Source organism: Pteronotus mesoamericanus, unplaced genomic scaffold, assembly GCF_021234165.1.
Source record: "Pteronotus mesoamericanus isolate MK-2021 breed Mesoamerican mustached bat unplaced genomic scaffold, CSHL_Meso_final contig_1193, whole genome shotgun sequence".
Lineage (NCBI taxonomy): Eukaryota > Metazoa > Chordata > Mammalia > Chiroptera > Mormoopidae > Pteronotus > Pteronotus mesoamericanus.
Window position 1 is genome coordinate 1,788,628 of NW_026555039.1, and position 12,277 is coordinate 1,800,904.

A 12,277-nucleotide genomic window follows, 5' to 3' on the forward strand; every position below is an offset into this window, starting at 1 on the left:
ATGCAGGCCCGCCCACGGCGCTCCGTGTCCCTCTCCCTGGCCCACCTTGTGATCGCCCTGCCCCGCCGGGGAACCCCGGCTGAGTCGGCGGCCCTGCCTGGGCAGGAGGCAGGTGCCAGCTGGGGGCCGAGGGGAGAGCGCAGCTGCACGTGGGGGAACTGAGGCCGTCCTCCCCCCTGCCCCCTGCCCCCACAGAGTGCCCCACGGGGACGTTTGGCGTGAACTGCTCAGGCTCCTGCTCCTGTGGGGGCGCCCCCTGCGACCGGGTCACGGGGCAGTGCCTGTGCCCGCCTGGGCGGACGGGGGACGCTTGCGGGGAAGGTGAGTGGCAGGCACGTCCTGGCGTCCCCTCACCTCCCTGTGCTGCTCCACTCTGGGTGGGTCCCTAGCCCCCCGGCCCGGGGCCGCGTGGGCGGCTCCCTGACCCCCGGCCCGTGCGGACCCCCTGCGGCCTGGGAGTGGGGCGGGGGCCGCCCTGCAGGCTGTGCCCACGGCGGGGCACCGGGGAGCCTCATTCTTGGGGAAGGCAGCCAGCAGAGCCCCCGTGCTCCCCAGGGGACCTCCGGTTTGCCCTCCAGGCTGCTTGGCTCCTGCACGGGGGTCTCCTGGCCCCTCTGATGGGCCTTTGCACGTGCTGAGCCGCCCGGGCTGGGGCTTCCCTTCGGGCGGTGGCCCCCTGACCCATTCCTCCCGCTCCCACTCTTGTGCACGGGGTTCGGTGCTGTGCCAGACGCCCAGCAAGGCCCCGGGGAGGCTGACGGCTGTGGGGGGGCCAGATTGCCCCGAGGGCCGCTGGGGGCTCGGCTGCCAGGAGATCTGCCCTGCGTGTGAGCACGGAGCTGCGTGCGCGCCCGAGACCGGAGCCTGCCGCTGCCGCCCCGGCTACACGGGCAGCCGCTGCCAGGACGGTGAGTGCCGCATGGCTGACCGAGCCCCGGCCTGTGAGCTGCGGCCGCCCCCGCTCACCCCCCTCCCCCCGCAGCGTGCCCCGCAGGCTGGTTTGGGCCCGGCTGCCACGTGCGATGCTCCTGTGCCAACGACGGGCACTGCGACCCGGAGACTGGACGTTGCAGCTGCGGCCCTGGGTGGACCGGCCTCAGCTGCCAGAGAGGTGGGTGGCCTCGCCCGGCGCCCCTGCCCCTGGAGGAGCCTCCACCAGGACTTGGGGGTGGGGCCGGCAGGAAGCCCTGTGCCCGACTGGCTGTGGGGCCCGTGGGCTCCCCGCAGGCCCGCGCACGGTGACAGGGCTCTGTTGCAGCCTGCGACGGCGGGCGCTGGGGCCCCGACTGCAGCCTCACCTGCAACTGCAGCACAGGCCACGGGAGCTGTGACGCCATCAGCGGCGCCTGCCTGTGCGAGGCCGGCTACGCGGGCCCGCGGTGCGAGCAGCGTGAGTGCCGCCCCTGCAGCCTTGCCCCCTGCGTGCCACGGCACACACGTGTGCACCCCGCACGCACGCTCACACACACTTGCATCCACGCATGCACACAACACATTTGCATACATGTGCACGTGCCCACATGCTCATGCACAAGCACACACAAATGTGCACACATGCTCATGCACAAACACACACATGCTCACAAACAGGCATGCACATGTGCATATACAAGCACATGTGCACACACCCATGCACACGCTCATGCGCAAACAGGTGCAGACACATATGCACACATAAGCACACAGGCGCACGCACATGCACACGTGCACACATTTGCATGTGAGTGTTGGGGGCCCTACCCCTTCCCTCTCGTCCCCACATAAGCAGGGGCTCTGCTCGCCTGAACTCCCTCTCCCTAGCCCAGGCCCCAGCCCCGCCCCTCCACTTACCTGGGCCTGACACGAGGCCCCCCTGGAGGAGCCAGTGGGGAGAGGGGGGCCTGTCACGCCCCCTGGGGCACCTGGTGGAGGGAGGAGGGGGGCTGCTGAGGACCAAGGGCCCTGCCTGTCAGCCTGTGCCCCTGTGACTGAGTGGGGGCGGAGGAGCTGGGCCTGGGGCAAGTCCTATAAGCAGCCCTAAAAGTTAGCTGGGGGCTCCTGTGTCCCCTGGGGTGGGTTCTTACTTGGACAGGGCGGGGGAGGGGGAGCCCAGCACCCTGGGGCAGGGAGGGGCTTCTCCATGAGCCCGCCCCTCCCTCCTGCACCGTCACCACCGCCGCCCCCCCCAAACCGGGGCTGGCGGAGGCCCAGGCAGGACAGGGCGAGGCTCACTGTCCTCCCAGCTGACGGTGGGCTGGGGCTGTGTGTCCCAGGGTGTCCCCAGGGCCACTTCGGGCCAGGCTGTGAGCGGAGGTGCCAGTGTGAGCATGGGGGCGCCTGCGACCACGTCAGCGGGGCCTGTACCTGCCCGGCCGGCTGGAGGGGAACCTTCTGCGAGCGAGGTGAGCGGGGGCAGGCGGGGGCCGGGGCGGAGGCAGGGCCCGGTGACCCGGCCGCCCGGTCACCTCGCCTCTCCCGCAGCCTGCCCGGCCGGCTTCTTCGGGCTGGACTGCCGCGAAGCCTGCGACTGCGCCGCCGGGGCGCCCTGCGACGCTGTGAGCGGCACCTGCCTCTGCCCTGCGGGCCGCCATGGCCCCCGCTGCGCCCAGGGTGCGTGAGGCCCCGTCGGCCCCGGGGGGCCGGGCGGGGGGCCGGGCGGCTGTGCCAGACGGGCTCCCGGGGCCCAGCATGGCTGTCGGGGCCCCCAGGCGGCCCCCTGGGGAAGGCCCGCAGGGTGGCCCCTCGTTGAGGTCACCCTGAGCAACGCCCAGGCCAGCGAGAGGAACGGCGACCCCAGCCGGCCCAGTTGCCCCCCCCGGGGTCCGGGGTCTCGATCCCTGACCCCGACGTCTCTCCGGCAGTCTGTCCGGCCCTCACGTTCGGGCACAACTGCAGCCAGGCCTGCGCTTGCTTCAACGGGGCCTCCTGTGACCCGGTCCACGGGCAGTGCCGCTGCGGCCCTGGCTGGACGGGCCCCAGCTGCCTGCAGGGTAAGCCCTGCCCGGCGCGCCTGGGCCACCTGGCACCTGGGGGAGGGAAGGACGGAGACTGCCTAGGACCCAGGGCGCCACCTTCAGGGCCGAGCCCCCACAGCTGGGTTGGTGAGCACGTGGGCCTGCGGGCGGGTGCCGCACGCCGCTCCTCTCTCCCCCAGCCTGCCCCGCGGGCCTGTACGGCGAGAGCTGTCAGCTCGCCTGCCTCTGCCAGAACGGAGGCACCTGCGACCCTGTCTCAGGACACTGCACCTGCCCCGAGGGCTGGGCCGGCCTGGCTTGTGAGAAGGGTGAGCCCTGGGCGGGCAGAGGAGGGACGGGGGACCCTGTGGGTCTGTAGGAGCCGGGGCTGGTATCCCGCTGGGCCCCCGGCAGCGCCCCCTCTCTGTGGCCAAAGCCGTCTCCCTGCTTGGGGCGGGGACAGTGTCCTGGGTGCGGCCACCGTGTACGGAGCCCTCGCACCGCTCCTTCCTGGGGACGCGGGATCCGAGGCTTTGGGTGGGTCCCCCGGCCGGAGCCCCGCCCCAGGACGGGGGACCCTCGCCCCTTCCCACCCCTGCAGAGTGCCTCCCGGGGCGCTTCGGAGCCGGCTGCCAGCACAGCTGCAGATGCCTCCACGGCGGCCTCTGCGACCGGCACACGGGCAGCTGCCTGTGCCCCGCCGGCTGGATGGGCGACAAGTGTCAGAGCCGTGAGTGGGGCGGGCGGGGGGCCGGTGCAGGGGGGCCCGGGGGCCCCGCTGGCCCAACAGGGGGTGGCCTCAGCCCCGCCGCAGGCGCAGGTCCTCAGCGAGGCGGCCAGGAGTCCTGCAGGGGGCGGGGCTGCTGTTTGAGCTGCCCGGGGTCCCCCGTGGGAGGGCCTCGGCCCGCGTAGCCAGGCCGGGGCGGGGGGCGGGCGGCCCCAGCCCTCTCGCCGTCTCCCCCTGCAGCCTGCGCCGAGGGTACGTTCGGGGCTCACTGTGAGGGGCGCTGCGCCTGCCGGCGGGGAGCCGCCTGCCACCACGTCACTGGGGCCTGCCTCTGTCCCCCCGGATGGAGGGGCTTGCGGTGTGACACGGGTGAGCCCCCAGCTCTGCCAGCACCCGGGGGGGTCTTTCACCCCGTGAGCCACCTGGGCCGGCGCCGGCCGCTGGGCTCCCCACTGCAGCCCGCGCCTCCCTGCAGCCTGCCCGCAGGGCTGGTTTGGAGAGGCCTGTGCCCGGCGCTGCCAGTGCCCGCCGGACGCCGCCTGCCACCACGTCACCGGGGAGTGCCACTGCCCCCCGGGCTTCACCGGGCCTGGCTGTGAACAGGGTGGGTGACCGCGCTGGGTGGGCCCGAGGTGGTGGGCAGCTCAGGCCGCGTGTCCTCCTGGGCGGGGGGCGGGGCCTCGAGACCGTGTGCCGGGCGGGGCACGGGAGCAGCTCTTGGGAGGACGCGCGTTCCGGGGCCGGGCCGGGACTGACCCCAGCCTGCACCCCAGCCTGCCCGCCTGGCACCTTTGGGGAGAGCTGTGGGCAGAAGTGCCAGTGCCCCAGCGAGAACCAGGCCTGCCACCCGGCCTCGGGCGTCTGCGTGTGTGCGGCCGGCTTCCACGGTGCCGGCTGCCAGCAACGTGAGTGCTGCCTGGACCGCCGGCTCGGCGGCCCCAGTGGTGGGGGGGGCCCTGCGTGTGTCGGGGGTGGAGGGGAGGCCGGGGCTCCGCGTTGGGGGGCAGGCCCAGCCCCTCAGCCCCTGCAGCTGGCCTCTCCCCCTGCAGGGTGCCCTCTCGGACGCTTTGGGTCCGGTTGTGAGCAGCTGTGTGGGTGTCTCAACGGAGGCTCCTGTGACGTGGCCACGGGCGCCTGCCGCTGCCCCGCCGGGTTCCTGGGGGCCGACTGCGGCCTCAGTGAGTGCCAAGGGGGGGCGGCTCCTTCCTGCGCCTTGGTGGGCGCCGCCCCCCCGCCCCATCTGTGGGGAGGACAGCCCCGTGCTGACCCACCGCGCCAGTCCTCCTGCCGGCCCCGGGCGGGGCGGGGCTGGGGGGTCCCTGCAGGCAGTGCTCTGTGCCCCTCCCGGGTCAGGCCCAGCGCGGGGGTCAGGTGCACCTCCACGCAGAGGCCAGCGGGCACCCTGTCGAGAACGGGCCTTCCCCTGACAAGGCCTTCCCACCGTCTGGGGTTCTGGGGGGCTGGCGGGGTGCGATGGGGGCCCCCGTGAGTCCCTGGGCCCCCGCAGACCCTTCGGGGCCAGGAGGAGCCAGAGCTGCAGGGGCAGGAGAGCAGGCAGCCTCGGCCCTGTCTGGACCAGACGCAGCGCACCCCTCCCTGCCCCGGCCTGTCCTCGCGCGGCGGAGAGAAGGGGTCCGGCCAGGGCTGCCACCCTCCCGCTTCCTCCCGGCAGCCTGTCCCCAGGGCCGCTTCGGCCCTGGCTGCGCCAACATATGCCGCTGTGGACAGGGTGCCACCTGCAACCCCGTGACCGGCAACTGCACCTGCCCCCCGGGGAGGACCGGTGTCAGCTGCGAGCACGGTGAGTGCCGCTTGCAGCTGCCTGGGTGCTCCAAGCGCCCCTCCCCCAGCCGTGGGGCGGAGCCGGGGGTCCTGGGCCCATTAACCCCTGCGGCTTCTGCAGAGCCCCCCCCCCCCCCCCCGCCAAGTGCTGCAGGGGATGAGCGGGGCCCCCTGCTGGTGTTGACAGCAGTGTGCTGCGCGGGTCCGCGGGCCATCCCACACCAGCCCACGCTGTCCCTTGACCCCAGCCCCTCCCTCAGGCCGTCAGGTGACCTGTTCACATCCCTGTGTCCAGTGGGGGCTGCACAGGGTCCCTCTAGCCTCGTAGCTGGAGGTGTCAGGTGGCTGTTTAGTCCGAGGATAGCGCCAGCTTCCTGGCTGATGTCCCCTTGGAGTGGGGTCCTTTCAACCTTGCTGCTGGGCTGAGGGGCTGGGCCCCGGTGGAGGGGGACCTGGGGCGCAAGCCTTGGTGTCGAAATGGGGTGACCCCAGGATCGGTCACGGAGCTGACGCTCACAATGGCATGCAGGTCCCCACTTCCATGCCCGTAGCCCCCTCCCCTGGTCCCTGGCACGTCTGAGCCGCCCGCCGCCCTCTCGTCCTCACAGAAGGACCGGTGACTCACCCTGGTTCTCAGCCAGAGGCAGCAAAGGGTCAGGAGCCCCAGGACCCAGCTCCAGCCAGGGCGCATCCTCACCCCAGAGGATGACAGCCTTGGGCCAATCAGAGAGGAGCAGGGGCCGCTGGCGTTTGGGGTGCACCTGTGCACAGGGCTGCCTCCTCCAGGAAGGCTGCCCTGACTCTCTTGTCGGTGGGGCCAGCGCTCAGAGCCCCTGGAGGGCCCTGGCCCCTTGCCTGCCTTGCGTCGCCCTCGGCCCAGGGTCAGGCCTGTCCCGTGCTGACTGAAAGGGCGGTGGCAGGGTGTCACGCGGTGGGCGCCGCCCCCTGCACCTGCGCGCCCAGGGTGCAGAGGCTGGCCCTGGAGGGGCTGGGGAGTGGCTGCTGAACGCACGCCGGGCCCAGGGGGGACGGGCCGCGGTGCGTGCCCAGCCCCAGGACAGAGCCCCCAGCAGCGCCCCCCGGCTTCTGCCCGCAGACTGCCCCCAGGACCGGTTTGGCGCCGGCTGTGAGCACGTGTGCTCCTGCAGAAACCGGGGCCTGTGCCGCCCGGCCGACGGCAGCTGCTCCTGTGGCCTGGGCTGGACGGGGCCGCGCTGCGAGCTGCGTGAGTGTCCGGCCGGCGGGGCTCCCGGCCCCGCGAGCCCAGCTGCCGCCCCGGGGGCCGCCCCTGAGCCCCGCACCGCCGAGGCGGGAGGCTGACCTGTCACTCTCTGCAGCCTGCCCCGCCGGGCGTTACGGGCCCGCCTGCCGCCTGGAGTGCTCCTGCCACCACAATGGCACCTGTGAACCCCGCACGGGCGCCTGCCGCTGCGGCCCCGGCTTCTATGGCCAGGCCTGCGAGCACTGTGAGTCGCGGGTGCGGGCCCGGGCCCGGCGTCCGCTCCCCCCGCCCACGTCGGGGGCCTGGGCTCAGCCGGGCTCTTGGGGGCCTGACCTCCGATTAGGGTGCGGTCGTATTGGAGCCCGGGCCCTTGCTGCGACAGGGGAGCCAGGCCTTGGGGGGAGGGAGGGGGAACCCAGGCCCCTGCACCCAGTCCTCTGCTCGCTCGGGTAAACTGAGGCAGGAGTGCTAACCCGTCCTCCCCCAGCCTGTCCCCCTGGCTTCCATGGGGCTGGCTGCCAGGGGGTGTGCAAGTGTCAACAGGGAGCCCCCTGCCACCCGGTCAGCGGCCAGTGTCTCTGCCCCGCTGGCTTCCACGGCCAGTTTTGCGAGAGGGGTGAGTGTTCCGAACCCACCCTCGGCCCCAGTCCCGGCCCCAGCCCCAGCCCCGCGCAGTCGGGTGTGGGGCAGCAGACGCTGACCGGCCCCACCGCCCCGCCCCGCCCCGCCCCCTCAGGGTGTGCGCCGGGCTCGTTCGGAGAGGGCTGCCACCAGCGGTGTGACTGCGAGCACGGGGCAGGCTGCGACCCTGTCACCGGCCGCTGCCTGTGCCCCCCAGGGCGCACGGGGGCCACCTGTGGCCTTGGTGAGTCTGTGGTCCCAGTGGGGGGGACACGCGTGGGTGTCTGTCAGTGTAAGTGTTCCTGACGTCAGCCCAGCCCCACCTGTGCCGTGCGCTGGTCTGGGCTCCGTGCCCTTCGGTCCCTACCCCTCTGCGGGGTGCGGGGGAAGGGGGGGACAGCAGCTCAGAGCTCCTGCTCCCGTGGTCCGGACCACGCCCTGTCCTCAGGCCACCCGCAGAGTTCCCAGGGTGGAGGCTGAGGTCACAGAAAGAGTCCCCGTGAAGTGGGAAGGAGACCTTCCCGACCTGCCACCACGGGCGGGGTCGGGGTAGGAGCGGCCGCGCCCTGGGGTGCGTCCCTGGCAGCCAGGCCCCCTCTGCCCCGGCCCCGGGGCTGGGCAGGACCTCGGGCCTGTGGCTCTGGGCAGGTGCTTGGCGCCTGGTGTTTCCCACGTGCGGCAGGGAAACCGGCGTGAGGTTTTCCCCTGCGGGACCTTGCGCAGGGGCTGGCCCGGCTGGGTCTGACGGAGCCGGGCTCAGCCTGCCTCTCCTGCCCCTCCCCCTGCAGGCTGCGGAGGGGGCTTCTTCGGGCCGGGCTGCGCCCTGCGCTGTGACTGCGGGGGTGGGGCCGACTGCGACCCCATCAGCGGCCAGTGTCACTGTGTGGATGGCTACACAGGGCCCACGTGCCGGCAAGGTGAGCCAGGCCCTCGGCGAGAGAGGAACAGGGACCCTGGGCCCCCAGCCCCAACCCGACCCCGGCTTCTGATGAGAGACGTGTAACCTCACAGCCAGGGGACCTCGGAGCAGAGCTTGACTTGCTGCGGGGCCCCAAGCGGCCCGACCACCCTCAGCCCCAGACAGGCTCCTCCCACTTGGGGCGGGGCCAGGAAGGTGGGGCCAACCCTGCAGGCCGGCACTGCCTTCCTGCCCACCCTTGCTCAGGACGAATTGCTGGCTGTGGCGGCACCTGGTGGTCAGGCATGGCACTGCACATGGGCCCCACCAGCCATGGACAGCCTTGCCGTTTAGAGGGGCTGCAGTGGGTGGGCCCTGCCTTGTAGGGGTCCTGGCTAGGTCTGCAGCGAAGCCCGCCATCCGGCCCAGCGTCTGCACAAGGCAGGGCTGGGAGCGCTTACTGGGGAGGGGGAGAGGCCCTGCCACTTGCATGGGAGGGGGACCCCTGCAGGCCTGGGTTTCCCGTCACAGGGTCCCCCCGGGAGTGGGGTGCTAACATGGTTGCTGTCTGTGTGCTTTCAGGTGGGCCCCCCCAGCTCCCTGGGGTCCCGTCCCCAGCCCCGAGTCCAGGTAAGGGTGGCATTTACTGGCGTCACTGGGATGCCACCGGTAGACTAAGGCCAGGGGAGGAAGAGGCTCCGGCACTTCCGTGGGCTCCCACCCTCAGAGGACGGCCCAGGGGAGGCTGCGGGGCGCGGCGGGAGCCGGGGAGCTGGAGGGGAAGGGTGAAGTGGCCCCGTCGCCCGCCTGGGGCTGACCCTCCCGCCCCGTTTCCCTACAGCGGCCTCACAGGCAGCCGCTCCCAGACCAGCGCAGGGTCCCCGCAGCAGGGCCGAGGACCGCTAGCTCAGGCAGGGAGGAGCGCCTCCCGCGCGCCGCGCCCCGGGGACGCAGGGGCCGTGGTGACTTCCAAGGAGGCACGCCGTGGGCCAGGACTGCGGCCCAGCCTCGCTTCTGAGGGCTGCGGACCCGCCGTGCAGCCTCTCCGTCCACAAGGACCTGCAGGGATCGTCCGGCCTCCAGGAGGGCGCCTCCGCCTGGGGAAGCTGCTGGAGTCTGGAGCCCAGGCCCGTGGGCCGGCCTGTGCTGGGGGGCCCACCCTCCCCCCCACCAGGGGCGCGGACTGCTGGCGGGTGCGCGTGCTGATGCGGCCGTGGGCCCCCGGGCTCCGAGCCGGCTCTTTGGTGCTAGGCCCTGGGACTGGTGCAGCCCCGCCTGTCGTCTGGAAGTGTCACCAGCCGTATTTATAGGATGGTATTTATGGGCAGCCGGACACGCCCGCTCTCCCCCTGGGTGCTGGAAGGCTGCCTGTGGCCCGCCTGCCCCGGGAAGTCCGGACTGGGGACTGCGGGGCCCCGAGGGGCCTCTGGGTGGTGGGCTCTGGTACTTTGTGAAACCCAGTAAGTTAAGAAAGGAGCAGCCGCTGCTCGAGGCCTGTGCGTGTGCTTCTCGGGGTGGGCCCTGCCGCCGCGCCCCCGGGTGCGCGGGGATGCTTGCCTCGGACGGACGGGAGCTGCGCCGGTCCCCCCCCCCCCCGGTGACGGGAGGGCCAACAAGTGGAGCCGCGGCTTCCCAGCTCCCCAGAGCTCTCCAGGGGCAGCAGGGGCTGCGGCGGTGGAGGTGGGCAGGCCTGCTGGACCGGCTCTCAGCCGCCCGAGCCCCAGGCAGCAGCTGGCCCCAGAGCCTGGGGACGGAGAGGTGCCCGGCCCCAGGCGGGGGTGGGGCGAGGGAGCATGGGGGCGCCTTCCCACCCCTACCCCTGCCTGTCCAAACCTCAGGCCGGGAACAGTGGTGAGCAGAGACCATCAAAGGGGCGCGTGGCCCTTAGGGAGGGTTGGACCCCGATTATCACACCAGACGCGGAGGGTCTGAGCTGTAGCCCCCGTTCCTTCCCTTCCAACAGCTGCCTGGAGGGCAAAGGACCTCTCAGGGCAAAATACAGAGGGTTCTAGGAAACCCTGCCCCTTCAACAGACAAGTGATGAATGAGGGGTAGCAGAGGAAGCCAAAGGAATGAGCCACGTGCTGAGAAGTCAATCTGGCCAATAGCCGGAAGCGTAAGGGGCGGCAGGTGGAGGCGGTTAAGGCGGCCCTCGTGCCACTGGGCCTGGGCGGGCAGCAGGTACAGCTGGTTCGCGGGTTTCCCAGCCCAGGGCGCGCCCCCAGCAGGTCGCAGGAGGCCGAGGGAGGGAAAGCACAAAGAAGGCTCACAGAAACGCACGTGGAAGGGCGGGCGGGTGGGCGGGTAGGCGTCCGTCTAATTGAAAAAAGAGAAAACCATGGCCAAAGCCAATGACCATGGTCTCGGATTGAAAGGGGGGGGGTCTCAGACTGAAAGGGCCCAACACACAGGGAAATAACATTCAAAACCCACAATCCCACGAGCTTCAAGGATCCCAGCGGTGAAGAGCGGGAGTCAGGGTGACTTGGTCACAGGAACGCGCCAAGCGAAGAGACACGGGTGTTTTCAAAGGGCTAAAGAAAAAAACCTGAAACTTGAATTTTCTGTCCTGCTGAACTATCACCGGACAGCAAAGCCCACACTGCTCTGGGCGGGTGCCCACGTGGGGACCTGCCCTGGACACGCAGGGAGGAGGCTCCCGGCAAGAAGGGGAAGGACCGGGGCGGAAGGGGACACCCTCCAAACCACCTAGGGATTAGGGGAATCAAACATCCATGTAAATTGATCACAGAAGCTCCGGACAGCCCCACCTGAGAGGGAGTGAGAGGGGGAGGGGCATGTGCTCAGCTCGCTCCTGCTTGGGGGAGAGAGACGTCGTGGACAAATGTCGGTAAGTGTGGATAAGTTGTGATGAGACAGGTGTCACTTTTTTTTTAAGGTATTATGTATTTATTTTTAGAGACAGGGGGAAGGAAGGGGGAAAGAGGGGGAGAGAAACATCAATGTGTGGTTGCCTTGGTTGCCTCTCACATGCCCCCTACTGGGGACCTGGCCCGCAACGCAGGCATGTGCCCTGACTGGGAATCGAACCGGTGGCCCTTTGGTTTGCAGGCCGGTGCTCAATCCACTGCGCCACACCAGGCCAGGGCAAGAAAGATACTTAACTTTCAAACTACACGGAGGAAATGTCTCTGCACGGGACGGCAGGGAAGGAGGAAAAACAGCATACAAAGGAGGAAGCAGATGGACAGACCCAGCGTGAATGGTCACAAATGACCGGACAGCAGTTCCTGGGCTGCAGCGAACATTATCCACTGTCATTCACAGTAAAAGCCATGCCTAGAGGCAAGGAAACGGGTGCGCAGTGAACCCCAAAACCACTGGGGCAGGATTTTTAATATTTTGAGCTTAAAAGGATCGTGTGACTATATAAGTATGTGCACACACACACGTAGCTGTACAGGCGCAGAATTCAACAGCAATGAGGATATAACAGGTAGAAATAAACAACTGGTGATTTTAACGTGCTCTACAAAAACCAAGAGGTTAAGCAAAAAGATATAAGAAATGATGAAATTAAAAAAAAAAAGATTTTATTTTTAGAGGGAAAGAGGGAAGCATCAGTGTGTCATTGCCTCTCATGCGCCCCCTACTGGGGACCTGGCCCGCAACCCAGGCACGTGCCCTGACTGGGAATCGAACCGATGACCCTTTGGTTCAGAGGCTGGTGCTTGACCCACTGAGCCACACCAGCCAGGGCGCAATGATGAAATTTGAATAAGGTTTAACACATGCTATTATTTTTTGCTTTTATTCCTATATTCATAGGAACGTAAATGTACACATTTATATTTATGTATACAAATTTTACACTTGGCAAGAAGAATAAAACATTTAACAAAACCAAAACTCCTTTGAAGACAAAGAAAATTCTAGCGAGATTATTGATTTTTTTAAAATATAAAAGCAAGACAAAAAATGTAGGGAGAAAACTACAGACACAATAGAGAGCACGATCTAAAAGAAAAAAAGAAAGAAAAATTATGAACAACTAGGTACCAATAACTTTAAAAACAGAAAAATGGATTTATTTGGGAGAAAGCACAAAATGCCAGGATTGGGGCAGGTAGAAA

The 12,277-nt window shown here is 68.6% G+C and overlaps 1 protein-coding gene across 1 annotated transcript in view; it reads left to right on the plus strand.

Moving 5' to 3' along the window:
• The window catches only part of MEGF6 (multiple EGF like domains 6), a 73,603-nt gene extending 64,514 nt beyond the window's left edge, over positions 1-9,089 (plus strand). The window contains exons 22-42 of the mRNA XM_054583678.1: positions 196-321; positions 777-908; positions 983-1,111; positions 1,259-1,390; positions 2,253-2,381; positions 2,461-2,589; positions 2,841-2,969; positions 3,134-3,262; positions 3,535-3,663; positions 3,901-4,029; positions 4,136-4,264; positions 4,434-4,565; positions 4,710-4,838; positions 5,333-5,461; positions 6,539-6,667; positions 6,780-6,908; positions 7,152-7,280; positions 7,401-7,529; positions 8,074-8,202; positions 8,766-8,813; positions 9,025-9,089. Coding sequence (XP_054439653.1) covers positions 196-321; positions 777-908; positions 983-1,111; positions 1,259-1,390; positions 2,253-2,381; positions 2,461-2,589; positions 2,841-2,969; positions 3,134-3,262; positions 3,535-3,663; positions 3,901-4,029; positions 4,136-4,264; positions 4,434-4,565; positions 4,710-4,838; positions 5,333-5,461; positions 6,539-6,667; positions 6,780-6,908; positions 7,152-7,280; positions 7,401-7,529; positions 8,074-8,202; positions 8,766-8,813; positions 9,025-9,089 — 2,570 coding nt within the window. The remainder of the gene's footprint in view (positions 1-195; positions 322-776; positions 909-982; positions 1,112-1,258; positions 1,391-2,252; positions 2,382-2,460; positions 2,590-2,840; positions 2,970-3,133; positions 3,263-3,534; positions 3,664-3,900; positions 4,030-4,135; positions 4,265-4,433; positions 4,566-4,709; positions 4,839-5,332; positions 5,462-6,538; positions 6,668-6,779; positions 6,909-7,151; positions 7,281-7,400; positions 7,530-8,073; positions 8,203-8,765; positions 8,814-9,024) is intronic.
• Positions 9,090-12,277: the final 3,188 nt, after the last annotated feature.